This window comes from Vidua chalybeata, chromosome 27 (assembly GCF_026979565.1).
Source record: "Vidua chalybeata isolate OUT-0048 chromosome 27, bVidCha1 merged haplotype, whole genome shotgun sequence".
Lineage (NCBI taxonomy): Eukaryota > Metazoa > Chordata > Aves > Passeriformes > Viduidae > Vidua > Vidua chalybeata.
In genome coordinates this window covers 1,652,922-1,670,079 of record NC_071556.1, presented here as the reverse complement: position 1 = coordinate 1,670,079, position 17,158 = coordinate 1,652,922, and the positions used below count along the sequence as shown (strand labels likewise).

Here is a 17,158-nt window from a genome sequence, read left to right as displayed (position 1 = left end):
CCACCACGCAGCCCCCCAGTGCGGGTTAAGTGGGGAGCCCTCATGAGCAGCACCAACAAACAAAGGGCCGGGCGGGCCGCTGTGCGGGACGCGGGAGGAGCCATTAGGGCCCGGAAGAGCAGGAATTTCGGCAGGTTTTGGGAGGGGGGTGGCCAGGACCCCACCCTGGTGACCCCACGCCTGGCTGGCACCGGGATTTGGGGCGATGCACATCCCCCCCAAACACCCCCCAGTAGCGGGGGAGAGGAGGGTGGGGGGCAGAGCAGGGCCGGGGGCTGCGGCGCTGGGGGGGGGGCGGTGCCGATGGCTGAGGGGGGTCCGGGGGTGATGGTAGCAGTGAGGGGGGGTCTGAGCGCAGCGATGGCAGCGGGGGGTGTCCGGGGGTGTCGATGGCTGAGGGGGGGTCCGGGGGTGCCATGGCAGTGGAGGGTGTCCGGGGATGCCGCTGTCGGCGCGGGGGGGTCCGGGCGTGCCGCTGACGGTGGAGAGGGGGGTCTGGAGGTGCCGATGGCAATAATGGGGGGGTTCCAGGGGTGGCGATGGCGGCGACGGGGGGCTCGAGGGGTGCCGAGAGTATTGGAGGGGCTCCGGGGGGTGCCCGTTTCTGTGAAGGGGGGGGTCCAGTGGCTGTGACAGGGGGGTCCGGGAGCACCAGTGGCTGTGACAGGGGGGTCTGGGGGTGCCGTGGCTGTGACAGGGGGGTCCGGGGGTGCCGTGGCGGCGGCGGCGCAGCCAATGCGCGGGGCGGGCGGTGAAGTCACCGCGGTGCCGCAGCCATCGGCCCCGGCGCAGCCGCTGCGCGCAACGAGCGCGTCTGTTCTGAGCCCCCGCTGGCGTCACACGGGGCGGGGGGGGGACAGTCGCACACACGCGTGGGGAGGGGCTCCCACGGGGTCACCGCGCCGGGAGGGGGGGTCCTGCTACCGACCCTGCTCCCCACAGCCACTGGTGGCCCGCGGGGACAAGGGACGTGACTCCCTGCTTTGCCCCCCCCTACCCCCGGTGCAGGCTGGGCTGAGCTCTGCCCCACTCGTGACCTGAGTGGGGTGGGGGGCTCAGGGGGCCCCCACTCCCCTGCCACCAGGTCCTGAACACGGAGCCGGAGTGTCCTTGTCCCGGTGCAGGGGGGTCCGCAAGAGGTGTCCCTGTGCCCATCCCTGTGCCCAAGTGTGTCTAAAGGGGGAGGGGGAAATTGGGGTGCTTGGGGGGGGCATTGTCCCCTAAAATAGTGCAGGGGGATCTGAGGGATGTGGGGGTTGCCCTCCCCCACCCCTGCACCCTCAGTGGGTGCAATCTGGGGGGGACTGGGGGTGTCCCTGTCCATGGGTGCAGCACAGGGGGGTGACAGGGGGGTGTCCCTGTCCATGGGTGCAGCACAGGGGGGTGACAGGGGGGTGTCCCTGTACCTGAGTGCAGCACAGGGGGGTGGCAAAAGGGTGCAGCACAGGGGGTGCCAGGTATGGGGGTGCAGGGACCCTTCAATGTCCCCAAACTTGCCCCCACCACAGCAGAGTGCCGGGGGGCAGTCCCGGTCCCCGGAGCAGCACAAAGGGAGCCCCGGTGCAGCGACGGGGTACCCGAGGGGGGTGCGGTGTCCCCAGAGGGAATCCAGGGGGGTGAGGTCCCGGGTGGGTGCCCGGAGAGGGGATGTGGGTGGCCCCGGGGGGCGTTTGTGGTGTCCCCTTAGGGAGGCTGTTTCCCCAGTGAGTGCCCGGGGGGTCTTTGTGTCTCCAGGAGGAACTGGGATGTCCGGGGGGGGCTGTTTGCGTGTCCAGGGGGCGTTTGCGTCCCCCGGTGCTGCACGGTGGTGTTTGTGTCCGGGGGGCTGGGGGTGCACTGGGGGAGGTGTTTCTGTCCCGGTGCCCGGGGCTCTGGGGTGTCCCGGGGGGGTTGTTTGCGTTCCCGCGGAGGGGGGACTGTGTCCTCGGGGGGGGCAGGGTTTGTGTCCCGCTGGGTGCCCGGGGAGGGGTTTTTGTGTCCCCGGGGGGGGGGGGGGGCCGCGTTCCCTGTGGGTGTCCGGGGGGCTGTTGTGACCCTGGGCGGGGGTGTTTGTATGCCCGGGGTGGCCGCTAGTGTCCCCGGCGGGGTGTCCCCGTCCCGGGGCGCGGCGGGGGGGTGTCCGCGGGGCCGGGGGCGGGGCGGGGCGGGGCCGTGGCCGTGCCTATAAAGGCGGCGGGGGCGGGGGCGGTGCGTCCCCCCCCGGCGGCGGCGGAGCGGCGCGGAGCGGAGCGGGCGGCGGTGCGGGCTGCGGTACCACCAGCAGCGGCGGCTCTGCGGGGCCGCGCCGGTGAGCCCGGCCCGGGGGGCTCGGGGGCGGAACCGGGCAGGATCCGGGGGGGCCGCAACCGCCTGACCCCCCCCCCCTCTTCTCCCCGCAGGTCTCGGCCACCCCCCGGACTCCCCTCCGGCTCTGCCCGTCCCTCCGCCTCCCTCCCCCCCATCCCCCTTTTTTTTTATTTTGCCGCCCCCCCCTCATTTCTCCCAGCAACGCCGCCCCCCGCCCCCCCCCCGCAGCAAGATGGTGCAGAAGAAATCAGAGATCCCGGGATTCCACCGCTCCTTCAAGGTAAGGGGCTGCTCCCCGCCCCCATGGGGATGCTCTGGGGGGCTCCGGAGCCGGGGTGCGCCCGCATCGCTGCATCCCCTGCCCGGGAACGGAGGGGGCCCGGCCGCTTCCTGCCCCACCCCCGACACCCCCCCCAAACTGAGGAGCTCCGGGGGCGCTGCCACCCAAACCGTGCAGGGGGACCCCCCTGTCCCCCCCGTCCCGGAGGTCGCGGTGCTCCCGGGGGCTGGGTCAGTGTCTCCCCCCCATGCCTCGGGTGGGCGCTGGGATGCTGCAGCTCCCGCGGGGATCCCCCGTGGGTGGGTTGGCTGCACTTTCCCCCCGCCCAGTTGCACCCCTTATCCTGGTTCGGCAGCGATGTGGGGGTGGTCTCAGGGCTCCTCAGGCCCGGCCCGCTGGGACCGTGCGAGGCTCGATCCCGCAGCGAGGCTCGATCCCGGGATGCCCTGGGCACCCCCAGCCCGGGCCCGTCACCCCCCCCCCCCCCCCCACCTGCCGCTGTCACCTCGGGGTGCGGGGGTCGCTGTGGTCCCGCTCCATTCGGTACCCCCGTCCCCGAGCCGCCTCCTGGCTGTGGGTTGGGGGGTCCTTTGTTCGGTTTCGCTCCAGCTCCGGGGTGCGGGGGGGGGTCCCCCAAACCCGGCCCCTCATGGCAGCGACCCCCGCTCCTGCTCGGGTGGCCTCTGTCCGGGGTTTGTGTCCCCCCGCGGTGGCTGGGGATGGAGGTGGGGGGGACTCCTCGGCTGTGCTGATGGAGCCCGTGCGCAGCCTCCCATCCCCCAGACCTTTGTGTGGCAGTGCTGCGGCAGCTGGCAGGGCCCCCTGGCCCCCTATTGCCCCCCCAGTGCCCCCCCCCGTACTTCCCCTGCCCCCCTGTGCACACCGTACCTCTCCCGGAGGCCTCGGCCCCCCCAGTCTGCCGGGGCTCGTCCCGGGGGGCAGCAGCTGCGGGGCGATGCTGCGCTCCCCAAATCCAGGTTTTGAGGGGGAGGAAAGCTGGCAAAATGCAGCACAGGAGAGTTTTGGTCCCGGAGATCCAAAGTGGTGCTTGGTGGGGGGGTGCTCCTGGTGTGAACCTGCCCCCCGGCCCCCCCAGGGCTGCAGTAAACAGGCGCCTTCTGGGTGTTTCTGGCGGTGGCCGGGGTTGGCCGTGCTGGGGCTGGCAGCCAGCCCGGGCACCGGGCGGGTTTGGGAACGCCGCTGGAGCTGCCACCTCCACCCAAACAGATTGCATAATCCTGGGGAGGAGGGGGCCCTTTTGCCCCTAGCACTGCCCCATCTCATGGGTGGCTCAGGGGAGCAAGAAGCAGAGGGTCCCCATGTCCTTCGGGTGCCACTGGGGTTCAGTGTGGGGGAGGGAGCGGGTGCCATGCCCTCCATGGATCCCGGGGTGCAGGAGCGTTTGGAGTGAGGCCTGATCCTGCCAGGTCGGGGGTATCCCAGAGCTTGGTGGACACGATGTCCACTGGAGCAGGCAGAGCCCCTGTGACCTTGCAGGGAGCTGGGAGGACATGGAAGGGTGGCTCTGGAGCCCGTCTTGCCCTGTGACTTCTCTTCCTCCCCATCCTAGCTCACTGTGGTTCAGGTTTGGGTGGAGATTTGGGGTTGGGTTGGTGTGGGTGGCTGCGGTCCCTCTCATCATCCCCCGTGTGCTGGCCTGGGGCTGGCTGGAGGAGTGACCCTGAAGCACCATCCCCATCAGGAGATGTGGTCAAAGCCTTCCTCCTCATCTTCTGGCTCTCCCTGGAGTTCTGCCGTGCCCCACCATGAGCTGGTGTCCTGCACCATGGGGCAGTGAGCAGAATGTGTCCCAGAGCCAGAGCACGCTGGGCTGTGTGTCTGTGCTGGGCTCAGGGTGGCAGCTGATGGAGGCGGATCCAGCAGCTGCCACCTCACTCCTGCTCTTGGCTCCCACAGGGGCAAAACCCTTTTGACCTGGAGTTCGACCAGTCCAACCACCTGGAGCCCGTCTTCAACTTCGAGTGCCCGCCCCGTCCTGGTGAGTCTCTGGTGCCTGCTCACAGGGCTCCTCCCATCCTGCCCCTGGGATTTTGGCCCTGAGGCTTTGGGGGCAGCCCTGGCGGTGCTGGGGGAGCTGTGGGTGGACAGGGATGGCTGACACAGGTGCCTTTGCTCTGGCACAGACATGCCTTCAAGTCAACCCATCGACATCCCTGATGCCAAGAAAAGAAACAAGAAGAAGAAGCGCTGCAGAGCCACCGACAGCTTCTCCGGCAGGTTCGAAGGTGAGCGGGGCTGCTCGGGGACCCCAGGGGTTCCCCTTGGCCTGGGGCAGGGCTGGGCCCTCCTGGTGTCCCCAGGCTGTGTGCAGCGGGGCGGGCAGCTCAGGTGACCTCTCCCCTGCCAGATGTTTACCAGCTGCAGGAGGAGGTGCTGGGAGAAGGGGCCCACGCCAGAGTCCAGTCCTGCGTGAACCTCATCACCAACAAGGAGTACGCGGTGAAGGTAAAGCTCCGCTGCTGGGGCTGCAGAGCCGCCCTCCTCCCACCCCCTGCCTCAGTCTCCATTTCTGCCCTCCACATCTGGGGCTCTCCCAGCTCCCAGGACCATCCGGTGCTGGCCCAGGACTGCAGCTCTATGGGCCGGAGGGAAGGGAGAGGGGCAGGGATGTGGCAGGGGTGATGGCACACCGATGTCAGCCACCATCCAGCTCGGGGTCCTCGGTGACCCCCATAGCCACGCTCCTCTCTCTGTCAATGAGGGCAGGCCAGAGACTAAATTAACACTTGGGATGCGTCTGGGGACTTGAGGCAGACGGGCACATGGTCTGGCAGGGTGCTCACCCCCTGCTCACTCCAGGAAGGTCTCTCTCATGTGGGTGCTGGAGGGGGTTGGCATCAGGGATGGTGGTCCCGTGGCCCTGCACCCCACAGACTCTGAGCCGTGACACGGGAGCTCTGGGATGGGCCCTGTGTCAAAATGCAGCCAAATCCTGGGGGAGCTTTGCCTCCCCCATCACTCCATGGGGGCCTTTGGGTGCCCCAGAGGGGAAACTGAGGCAGCAGGGAGGGCTGTGGTGGTGGAGTGCTCTGTGTGCCCCAAAGGGCAATGACAGCACCCATCTGCCCTGCCCACCGTGTGGGGTGTCCCCCTGTCCACCCTTGGCACGGCCAGCAAGCCCCGCTGTGCCAGCGCCCAGTGGGGCATAGGGCCCTTTGCTGCGCCGCTGCTCCAGCGTCACGTGGAGCTCTGCTGGCCCCGGCCCCGGAGGGAGCGGCTTGGCACGGCGCTGCCGCTTGGCACCAGCGCCAGGAACAGCCTGTTCTGCTGCCTGAGCCCCGCCCGGCCCCGCGGGTCCCCGTGCTGGAGGGCCAGGGTGCCCCGGCCCCTCCCTGGCAGCGCTGAGCCTCCCCCTCTTTGCCTTCCAGATCATAGAGAAGCGCCTGGGACACATCCGGAGCAGGGTTTTCCGGGAGGTGGAGATGCTCTATCAGTGCCAGGGACACAGGTACGGCAGGACATCCCCCACTGCGGGCACGGGGAGGGGGCTGAGACCTGGCTGATGCTCGTGACACCCATGGGCCACAGCCAGGCTGCCCTCTGCCCACGCTCCCTCCCCTTGACCCCGCTGGCCACGGTGGAGCATCCGCAGGGGACGTTCAGTGGTTTGCCATGACGACAGGGCCTCGGTGGCCAAGTTGGAGCCGAGCCCCTGCTGCTGAGCCCCTGCTGCTGAGCGGGGCTGTGTGTGGGGCGGGCCAGCGAGCCAGGAGGGGCTGTGAGCAATTAGGGAGGAGCAGAGTCGGGTGCTGCAAGCCCCTCTCCCTCCTGGAATTTGGCCAGGGGGGCCCTGGCTGTGTGGTTTCAATCACTGCAAGCCCAGTTTTCCCATCCTGCATCCCTCCCGGGGTCCTGTGCTGGATGGGGCTGTGGGGGGCACCCCAGGAGGTGTTTTGGGGGGATGCTGGACTGATGCCATGGTCCCTGCAGAAATGTCCTGGAGCTGATTGAGTTCTTCGAGGAGGAGGAGAGGTTTTACCTGGTGTTTGAGAAGATGAGGGGAGGTGAGTGCGGCCCCGGGGTGGGGGGAGCTCTGGGGTACCAGGACCCCCACGAGCCCCAGCTCTGCTCTCACCTGGCCACAGGCTCCATCCTGACCCACATCCACCGGAGACGCCACTTCAACGAGCTGGAGGCCAGCGTGGTGGTGAAAGATATCGCCAGCGCCCTGCACTTTCTGCACAACAAAGGTGAGCTGGGACGCCCCAGGTGCCACTGAGGACACCCTGGGGTGCGCTGGGCCCTCCCGGGGGTGTCACTGCCTCCCCCATCCTCCTGCCCAGGGGACAGTGCCCATCCCAGCACGCAGGGTCAGGCCCAGCTGCATCACAAGGCTTTTTGTGGTGCAGATCCTGTTCCTCCAGTTTGGTTGGGATTCGGGGCCAGCAGCAAGTTTTGCCTTTTGCCAGGGTGATTTGGGGTGGGGAGGGAGGGGTCCCTGTGCCACCCCCAGACTTTACACTATAGCAGTCTTGTAGGAGGGGGATTTTTGCCCTCATTGGCTCTTTTGCCCCTAGGGATTGCACACAGGGATCTGAAACCAGAAAATATCCTGTGTGAGAGCCCAGACCAGGTGAGCGGGGAGCAGCCAGGGTGGGTGCAGGGTGTGCTGCCTTGGGGGGGGGTGGGCACAGTGGGGTTTCCTCAGATGGGGGGTGCAGGAGGGTCCTGCCAGGAATACACATACACACACCAAGTCCTGCCAGGGACACACACAGCCCCCATATGCCACAGCACAGCGTGGTGTGAAGCATGACACAACCTGGCATTGAGCAGCTGTGGCCTGAAAACACGGCTGTGGTCCCCGGGGGGCTGCCAGCTCTGGAGGATGCTGGGGGGGTCACCGACCACTCCTTTCCCCCCTCCTCCCCAGGTCTCTCCAGTGAAGATCTGCGACTTTGACCTGGGAAGTGGCATCAAACTGAACGGCGACTGCTCCCCCATCTCCACTCCGGAGCTGCTCACCCCGGTAAGCGTGCGAGCCCCCCACATTGTGGGGTCCCCCCAGCTGCCCTGCAGCCTCCAGGAACAGGGCTATGCACGGACACCCCCCTGCTCGTCGCTGCTGTCGCTGATGCTGCGTGTCCCCCGTCCCCCCCCGTGCCCCCCCGCCGCGGCAGGCGAGATGCGGTTACATAACGCGGGGGGGCCGGGGGCTGGCGCAGCGCCCGGGCTGCCGTGAGCCTTAGCAACAGCCCGAGCAGCGCGGCGGCTGCGCCGAGCCTGCCGGGCTCAACTGGGTCAGCACCGGGCCGGGGGGCCCGTGCTTCCCCCGCTCGTGGGCGAGGGACAGCGGGCCGAGCCTCCGGGCTGCGGGAGTGCGGTGCAGGGTGGACACCCCGAGAGCTCCCCGGTGTCCCCGTGTCGCACAGATGCCATCTCCCGCAGAAAGCCGCGCTCCCCTTATCGCCAGCGGCAGGTGCCCCCGTGCAGGGTATCGCCCTGCACCCCGGTGTTTTGGGGGTGCGAACGTGCCGGGGACGGCGGGACGGGGCCCGTGCGGGGTGCACAACAGCGGGGGCGGCGGCCGGAACCCCCCAGCCCCTTCCTTCCTCCACGGCCGCCTCCTCCCGGGGCGGGATCCGAGTTCCCGAGGTGCCCCGAGTTTCCCCATTCTCAGCCCATGGACGGCCGCTCCATTCCCACCGGGATCGGGCTGGGGGGGGTTGTTTTCCTGCGGTGGCATCAGCTGCTGGGGCTGGAGAGGCCCCTCTCGTTACGGGGCGATTATCTGCTGGCTGCAGCTCTTTTCTCCCCTGGTCACGGGGCCTGTGTGGGCTGCGGGTCATGTGCTGGAAAGCCCCAGAGTCCTGGAGCGATAGGGGAATGGGGCCGCCGGCTCTGCCTCTCCCCGCACAGCGTTAACTCCTCCCGCCCCGGATCCTGCGCGGCAGCTCCGCCTGTGCCGGCCCGGGGATCAGGCGCGGTCAGGCGGAGGAACAGGCACGGCAGGCTCGTCCCACCGTGTCCTGTGGCCGCTCCCAGGCTCTGGGCCTGCCCCGCTGGGCCGGTTGGGTGGTGACAATGCTGTGGGTCCTGTGGGTCCGGCTGTGCTGTGCCGTGGGGGTTGCACCCTTTAGGCTTTATTTTTTTTTTTCCTTCGGGGTGGCAGCTGCTGTTGGGTGATCCCAGAAAGGCGGGTCTGTGGCATCCTCTGTGGTGGGAAACCCAGCACGGTGATGTGGCAGGAGCAAACCTGGGGAGCACCTTCTGTTCAGAGGTGCAGCCCCGGAGATCTGGCAGGACCCTCCCAGTCCCCCCTGCCCCGAGGTCCCCACCCTCGGGACTCACCCCGCCTGTCCCTGCAGTGTGGCTCAGCCGAGTACATGGCCCCAGAGGTGGTGGAAGCCTTCAACGAGGAGGCCTCAATCTACGACAAGCGCTGTGACCTGTGGAGCCTGGGTGTCATCCTGTACATCATGCTGAGCGGGTACCCCCCCTTTGTGGGCCACTGTGGCTCTGACTGCGGCTGGGACCGGGGTGAGGCATGCCACACCTGCCAGGTGAGTGGGGGACCCCAGCAGCGCCCAAACCCACCCCCAGTTTGGCTGCAGCACTCCTGGCTGAACCCCTGTTATTTCTCCCCCTACTCAGAACATGCTCTTTGAGAGTATCCAGGAGGGGAAGTACGAGTTTCCTGACAAGGACTGGGCACATATCTCCTTTGGAGCCAAAGACCTCATTTCCAAACTGCTGGTGAGAGATGCCAAGAAGCGGCTCAGCGCAGCCCAGGTCCTGGAGCACCCCTGGGTGCAGGGGGTGAGTGTTGATGTCCCCTCCCCTCTCTCTGCTCCCAATATCCGGGGTGGGGAACACCTGTCTGCACAATCCTGGCTCTGACTGGCTGCATTTTGTTTGCAGTGTGCCCCGGATAACACCCTGCCAACGCCCATCATCCTGCAGAGGTGAGTGTGGGTTGCCCTGGGACACCCGTCAGCCCCCTGAATCCTGACTCCACTCCTCAGCACTACTGTCTGTTCCTTCTGCTTTCTGGGGGCTCTGCCATGACTCTGTGTCTGGGCAGCCCTGCCACTTTGGGTTTGATTTTTGGTGTCTGGCATGGCCAGCACGTGAGGAGGCACACCTGGATATTTGATCGCGACTTCCCTCCAGCCCCGCACAACCCCCTGAGCCCGTGCCTCCCCTGCAGGAACAGCAGTGCCAAAGAGCTCACCTCCTTTGCTGCTGAGGCCATCGCTGTCAACCGCCAGCTGACACGGCATGATGAGGACGAGGAGGAAGAGGCGGAGGAGGAAGCACGACCCATCATCATCAAAGCTACCTCACGGGCCATGCAGCTCTCCCCCCCCTCTGAGTCCAAGCTGGCCAAGCGGCGGCAGAAGAGCAGCCTGGCCAAGGCAGTGGCCTCTGGGCAGCACCTGGTGGCCCCGCTGGTCCTGGTGGCCGACCAAGCCTGAGTGGTGCCCCTCACACCTGCTGTACCCCATGTCCCCCCTTCTCCTCCTTTCTTTCTTCCCCTTTCCCTCCCTGACCCCACTGTTTCTGGCTAGTGACAAGATCAGGACTCGTCCCTGTGGCTGGTTTCCAAGGTTTTGCTGATCTTGTAGGTCTGGGGGTGGGAGGGTTTGTTTAAGATCTTTTTTTTTAAAGGTATTAAATCAAGTGTGAGGTTGCTTCACCCAGGGCACACTCAAGGACATCTGACAGACACACGGACTTTTGTTTCCCAGCTCTTGGTTTCCCCTCTGACATTTTTCCCCCTCCCTGACACCAAAGGACTCTTTGTATCCGCGGCTGCTTTGACGATTTCAGCTCATTTCATACTGTGAACAAAAGACCCTCGGTCGCGTTTTCAACAACAGGAGTTGAGTTTTAACCTCATCCCTCTCCTCAGAGCTGCAGGTTTCTCTCCAATGTTGGGGTAGATCCCACAAAAACCCCTTCCTGGGGGTCCAGGAGGCACCTCCTGGGTGTGGGAGGTGTGGGGAGCCCCTCTGTCCTGTGCTCGGGGGTGTCCCCAGCTCGGCTCCAGGGGGACACAGTGCAGGGAACCACTCAGGCTGGGGAGAGAAGGGTGCCAGCAAGGGAGCAGCACCCAACCCACCCTCTCTCCTTGGCCTCCTGCTTCCAGAATAAGCTATTCACCCCTTTTCCTTTTTGCCCTTTTTTTTTTCCTTTCCTTTTTTAATTACTGTTGGTTTTAAACTGCCAGCTGTGCTTCTCTACAGGGCACGGAGAAATGTCTTCCTTTCCTCCCACGCTCTGGCTGGCGGCTCCCTGGGGGATGCATGGGCATCCAGGGCTGTGCTTTGTGCCAGGTCAGGTGTTGCACCCCGGGTTTTGGAAGGGCTGGTGGTTGTGCCCTTGGGGATGTGCATGGGGGATGAGGTGTTCAGGGTGGCCAGAGCATCCAGAAACACTCTCTGGGAATTGTGTGCTCTGTGGAAAACAAGGACCCCCTTAAAAAGCATCAGGACCTGCTGCAGGACAGTGAGACCTGCCGTGGTTTCAGGCTGGCCCCGAGGCTGCCATGGCAGGAGGGTCGGGGGGCACAGAGGGTGCCCAATGCCCCAGGGGTGCCAGTGGGTGAGCAGCCAGGCTGGTAGCAGCACCCAAATGCTAGGGCATAGGGGAGCAGCCTGGGAACAGCTTGGGATGTGGGGCTGGAAGGTGTGGGGTCAGAGCAGCAGGGTCTTCAGCAGGGAGAGCACTGGTGCGGGTGGTCATGCCTGTTCATCCCTGCTCACGTGTATTCAGGCGTGCATGGCGTTGTCCTTTCCTTGGAGTTTGCTTCAGGGTGGGAAGGACTCGGGGTGCTGAGTCGGGGCAAGGCCCTTGGCTGGTTTCTGGGTCTGTCCAGGGGAGCAGGGCCTGTGCTCGGGGTCAGACTGGCCTCCAGATCCCCCTGACACCCCCTGCTCCCTGCCACAGGCACTGCTTGGGGTTGTGCTGTCAGCCCCCATCCCACTGGGAGGGCAGTGTCCCTCCCCTTCATAGCCTCCTCCTGTCCCTTCTGACTCAGTGCTTTGAGCTTTATATTTTGCAAAAGTAGCCTCGGCCCATCACGTGCACAGGTGAGGGTTTGGGAGCTCTGAGCTGGGGAACAGACTTCCCTGGGTCTTTAGCTGAAGACAGTCGCTGTCTCTGGAAAAAAAAAAAAAAAAGAAAGTTCTCCTTTTTATTTTAAGACTGCTGACAGCAATACTATGCAATATATGTTGTTTTTTGTTTCAGGGAGGTGTGTGTGAGTTATCTTGGGAGATGATGATCTCTGGTGTTGATGGAGTTTAGGGCAGGGGCCATCTTCTCTCACCCTTCCCAGCCTTTCTGCTGACCCAGGGTGGCTGGGGAGGGTGACTCCATCCCCATCCCACCCCCAGAACTGCCTCAGACTTGTGATCTCCCTCTCCCCTGTGTGTCCCCAGTCCCACTGTGCTGGGTGGGGAGGAGCAAGGCAGTGATGAGGGGAGACCCTCCCTGCAGGCACTAGGACACCCTGGACAGGCCTCCTTTAACAAAAAGAAAAAAAAATCCATCTTGATTGTACATTGTTACTTTTTATAGCTTATTTTGTTTTATCAGTTGTAGATAATTCCTTGTTGTCTTATATTAAGAAATACTTGAATGATGTACAGTACGCGATGCCTTGAGCTGGTATTGTGAAGCTATCGTTGATGCTGCACGCTGCAGCCTTTTTTAAAAAACAAAAAAATCATGGGAAGGGGATGGCAGGGGGATGTCTCCAAAATGTATCTGTCCCCCATGCTGCTTTTGTTGGCAAACTGAGTTTCCCCTTTTCCCCCATGCAGAAGAGTGATCTCTTTTATATCTATAGATATATATAGTACACCACACACTCTGGGGAAGGCCTGGGTGACCCTGCCTGTGTCCCGTGGGTGTCCTCGGCCAGGGATGTGCAGCCAGAAGATGCTGTGGGAGTTTGTGAGAGTTGGAGGATGTGCTGGGAACATCTGAGCTTGTCCTGGGCTCAGCTTTGCATTTTGGGTGGGGTTTGGTGTGGACCCAGCGCTCCTGGCGTGGAACTCGGGGGTGACCCAAGGCTGGGTCTGTGCATTGGTAGAAAATCTTTAAATGCCTCTAAGAGCCAGGAATTGACTGGAAAGCCTCCAGCCTGGCTGGGCACCCACAGGTGCCCTGGCGGGGCAGGCATGGCTGGGGACACCCTTGTGCCAGGGCCAGATGTCCCCTCCCCGCTGCCAGCACCTCTCCTGGGGCGGTTTCCAGACAGATGCTCCCGTGGTCCAGCACCAGCGACCCCCTCTCACCAGCACCCTTCTTCCTCCTCTTCCTCTTTCCAAACTTTCCCCCCCATAGAGCATCTATCTTGGAAACCAACTTCAAAAAATTTTCTTTTTTTTTAAGCTGGAAATGTTAAGTGTTTTTGCTTCCTCTCCTTCCCTCCCACCCTTCCTTCAGCCAACTAACTCGACTTAGAACTGGTTAGAAATGTTTACTGTGAAGCTAACTCTTTTTTATCAAACCAGGAGAAACTTTCTCCACTTTACAATTGATGAAGACTGCCAAAGCTGGTTCAACAAGAGTCACGTTAACGCACTGTTGGTTTGTGCAACAGCAGCCACTGCTCAGGGGCTGGCTGGGAAATAAAAATGAAAATATATAAAAAAAAAGACAAAAAAAAAAAAAAAAACAAAAAAAAGAAAAAAAAAGAAAAAAAAAACAACAAACACACAAAAAGAAGCACTTTACTGTATGTACCAGGTGACCTGATACAGCTGAATTGAAGTTTTCCTTTATAACAATTGTTGATGCCAGAATTTTGTATTCTGTTTTGTAAGAATTTAATAAAAATGCATTGAGACCTATATGGTGGGCAGGTGGCTGTGGCAGGGGGGGCATGTTGGATGGGGGGGGTTGGGGAAGTGGGCAGCACTCCATCCACAGGCTCCTCTCCCCATTATCCTTCCCAACTCACTTGTTCCTTCCCAGCCTGCTGCTGGCCCAGGGGGGCTGGGATGCCAGGAATAGGGGCTGGCAGTGGCTCAGGCCCTGACTCACTTTTCCCAGTGGGATGGTGTGATCCTCTCAATCCCAATGGGAGCCGGAGGTCGTGGGGCAGGGCTGTGCTCCCTGCCAGCTGCACCAGTGGCCTTGGGACTGCCCTGCCACCCCCAGAGACACTCCTGGCACATCCCCCTCACCCCTCCATGGGTCAGGGGGCAGAGGGGGACACTGAGGCAAGAGGAAAGTGTGGTGGGATAGGGGATGTAGTGGGGACTGGAGGCTGGAGATCAGGGTGTGGGAAGAAGACTGTAGAGGCCCTGCTGAACTTTCTTACATGGACAAGGCAAGACCTTGTGGAATTAAAAATCCTGACTTCTCCAGCCCTGCAGCTATGCTGGGGGATGGAACTCGATCCCTCTGAATGCTGTTGCCATGGTGCTGCTGCCCTGGCAGAACCCCATCCGTGGCACCCCTGGTTTGGGGAATGGGCTGCGGGCTCTGCCATGGACCAGCTGCTGCTCCTGGCTCTGAGCTGAGAGCGCCTCACTGCAACACTGCTGAGAATCCAGGCTCACTGCTCGGTAAATGCTGCAGCTGCTTCCTGCAGCATCTGCATCAGGAAAGGATGGCTCCAGAAGTCTCCCTTCTCTGGCTGTTCCAGGATGGCATGTGGTGAGAACAGAGCTGGGGTTCCCTCCACGCTGAGGATGAGGAGCATGTCCTATCCCATGGTGCTGTTCCTGCCTCTGTTGAACAAAGCCATTGCTCCCTCCTGGGCCTGGGGCCACCAGCTGGTGACCCCGGGCATTTTAGGAGCATCCAGCTCTTGGTTCTTCTTCCTCTCTTGCATGTTGTTTCACCATCATTGGGCCCTCAGCTGTGTGCTCCAGAAATCTTTCCCCTCCTGCCTTTTGCTCAAGAGCTATCCTGCAGACAGTCCTCCTTCCATGATTCTAGGTAGATCCCAGACAGGTGTGTCAAAGGCAGCTTTGCTGCAGATGCTGGTTTAAATATCTAAAATTCCTTCACATAGTCCCTCTTCTTCTCCTCCTTTCCCAATTTCCCCAACTCCAGAAAGTGCCTGGTAGTTGGAAACCATTCCTGAGCACGTGCAGAGAAGGGCAGCTCTGAAAATAACCCAGCGCTGGGTTAAAATAACCTGTGCTGCTCTGGTGCCTGAGCATCAGCCCAAAATAGGCTCCGCCGGGATAAGGGCGCTATAAATACCCTGGTGTGGATTTGCATCGGAGAAAAGCCCTGCAGCAGGAGCAGCGCGATGCCGCCCACGCTGGCCCAGAGGGAAGGGGCCACTGCAGAGCCACTGGGGTGGCCTGGCTGACGTAGGAGTCAGCCAGGCTTTGGGTGACGTGGTGGCTTGGTGCCAGCCCGCCTGTCTTCAGGATTTAACGGAGCCATCAGGTCATGGTTGGATCTGAGTGGCCACAGCGCTGGGGTGGCTGGTGGGGTCGCATCTGGCTTCAGCCCAGGGCACTGAGGCAGCTGGGCAGGAGCAAAGATGAAGTGTCCTCAGTATTTTGGGTCTGAGCCCGGCTCTGCTGGTGACAAATGATGATCTGGGTGATTAGCCAACATTTTGATTCTATGTCTGCCCAAAAAAACACCCTGGAATGAGTAACATGCATTTCCTCAGACCAGACTGCTCTCCTGAACCATCAGTGAACCCCAAACTCACACTGGGCAATGCAGAGTGGAAGGTGTAAAGTGTGTTTTGATGCAAAACAGCTGCTTTGGATCAAAAATATATTTCGTTTTCCTTTTTGTGCTTTTAAAATGTTTTCTGGGATGGGGCAGAGAAAGAAAGAACTCCTGTGCATTTTGCAGAGAATCATGTCTCCTATCCAGGCAACCCAAACCAACCATCTGGAGTGGTTTTTCGGTAGGACGTGTCATTTTGGTGTGATTTTGACTGGTGTGTGCAGGTTCTCCATCTGAAGTCGTCTCAGGGAGTGAGTGATGTGCACCCCAGCAGAGCCCAGCACACAGGTCTGGCCCTGCCTGTGTTTCCTGTGGCTGTTCCCTGTGCACCAGGAGCCTCAGTGGCACTGGCATAGCATGGCATGTCTGTTTTCTCCACTGTCTGGAGAAGGCCTTGGTCAGCCTTGTTTGTGGTGAAGTGTGAATTTTGGAGAGCCATGGGGTGCAGGTCTGGCATTCCCACAGGATTCCAGCTCTGGGTGGAATTGCATGGGCAATGGGATCTGTGGTCAGTCAGTGGGAGGAAAGCAGGGTCAGGTTTTCCCAAAACCCAGGAGAGCTGTCCCATGGCTGGAGTGGGCCCTGGGCCTCGTGAGCCACCTTCTCACCTGGCTGGAGGTTTAGATCAAGGCTTGGTGCTAAGGCACAGAGTTTGGCAGGTCCCACTTTGCCCTCCTCTGGCTCACACCCAGGATGTCTCTGTCTTTGCCATGCAGTCTTCCTTGGAGCTTCCTTACATCCTAAAATGCCTCCTTTTGAGGTGAGCTGCTCAGCCAGGGGAGAGCTGCATCTGCCTGGCTTTTGCTTGGAACACACATTTCCAGCTTTTGCTTGGAGCACACATTCTAAATATTCTTTTCTGCCTCCACGAGGTGAAGAAAGGCCAGATGTTCTCTGCTATCCAACTCTGAGCACTCTGGTCTCTCTGGTTTCATTCCAGCTGCTCATAGCCTTGTGAGACCCTTCATGTCCAGCCCTGGATGGGGTCAGCCTTCATCCCACCAACTGAACCCCAGCGATTTCCCTGCCCAGTGTTACTGCTGGGGTGAGGCTTTCATTCACCACTGTGAATGGCCCAGCTAAAACAGCGCTGTCTTTGCCCAGTGCCTGATCTCTGAAGGAATCTGTTGGCTACCAGACCCAGAAATAATGACGCTGGGCCTTTTATAGGAGTGTTCGTCCCCAGGTTTATTTTTGGGATGGTAAAGTCTCCTGTATGACACTCATCTTTTTACTCCTCTGGTCTAACACACCACTGATCACCGTGGTGTTGGTGCTGGGTCGCTGCAGCAAACCTGTCACCCCATCCCACAGCGCCATGGTGAGTGTCCCACACAGATCCATTATCCCTGAGATCCACGGCTGTGTTTCCTTACACTGGTCCTGAGTTAAGCCTGATTTAGTTTACCACAGGCTGAATAACCAGGATGTGTCAGATGCAGGGTGGCAGAGCACAGAGCAGGCTGGTGGTGCTGGGAAGATCAGGATTGAACGGGTGCCGAATCCTCTCCCCAAGTGAGGGAGAAGCACCCGTCCTCCCTGGCAGGCACACCAACCCCTTGCAGGCACCACAGTTTGTGGAGGATGACTTTGGGATTTTGGAGCAGGGAATGCTATGGTGAAGAAACTTCAGCATCCACCACCAGCATGGGCTGGATGATCCTGCACCTCCCAGGCAGGGCAGGAGCCCTCAGCGGCACTCCTGGAGCTGGGTAAGTGTGGGATGACACAGCCAGTGACCCCCCCGGCGCCTGGGACGTGCCTACAGGCCATTCCTGCCAGCTATCAGCCACGTCCAACCATCCAGCCGGGCACAGCGAGTCTCCAGCTCCCTCTAATGTTTCTGGCCGGAAAGGAACATCCGCAAGCAGGACAGGCCTGAGCAGCGAGCGGGCGGGCGGCCAGGCTGCA

The 17,158-nt window shown here is 61.8% G+C and overlaps 1 protein-coding gene across 1 annotated transcript; it reads left to right on the top strand.

Moving 5' to 3' along the window:
• The first annotated feature begins 2,215 nt into the window (after nucleotides 1-2,215).
• Nucleotides 2,216-13,392, top strand: MKNK2 (MAPK interacting serine/threonine kinase 2). Its single transcript, XM_053965791.1, has 14 exons — nucleotides 2,216-2,287; nucleotides 2,379-2,566; nucleotides 4,484-4,565; nucleotides 4,711-4,812; nucleotides 4,935-5,032; nucleotides 5,956-6,035; nucleotides 6,518-6,591; nucleotides 6,673-6,777; nucleotides 7,105-7,160; nucleotides 7,461-7,556; nucleotides 8,896-9,090; nucleotides 9,182-9,346; nucleotides 9,449-9,492; nucleotides 9,738-13,392. The coding sequence occupies exons 2-14, from the start codon at nucleotides 2,519-2,521 to the stop codon at nucleotides 10,003-10,005; spliced, it is 1,413 nt and encodes a 470-aa protein (XP_053821766.1). The 5' UTR covers nucleotides 2,216-2,287; nucleotides 2,379-2,518; the 3' UTR covers nucleotides 10,006-13,392.
• Nucleotides 13,393-17,158: the final 3,766 nt, after the last annotated feature.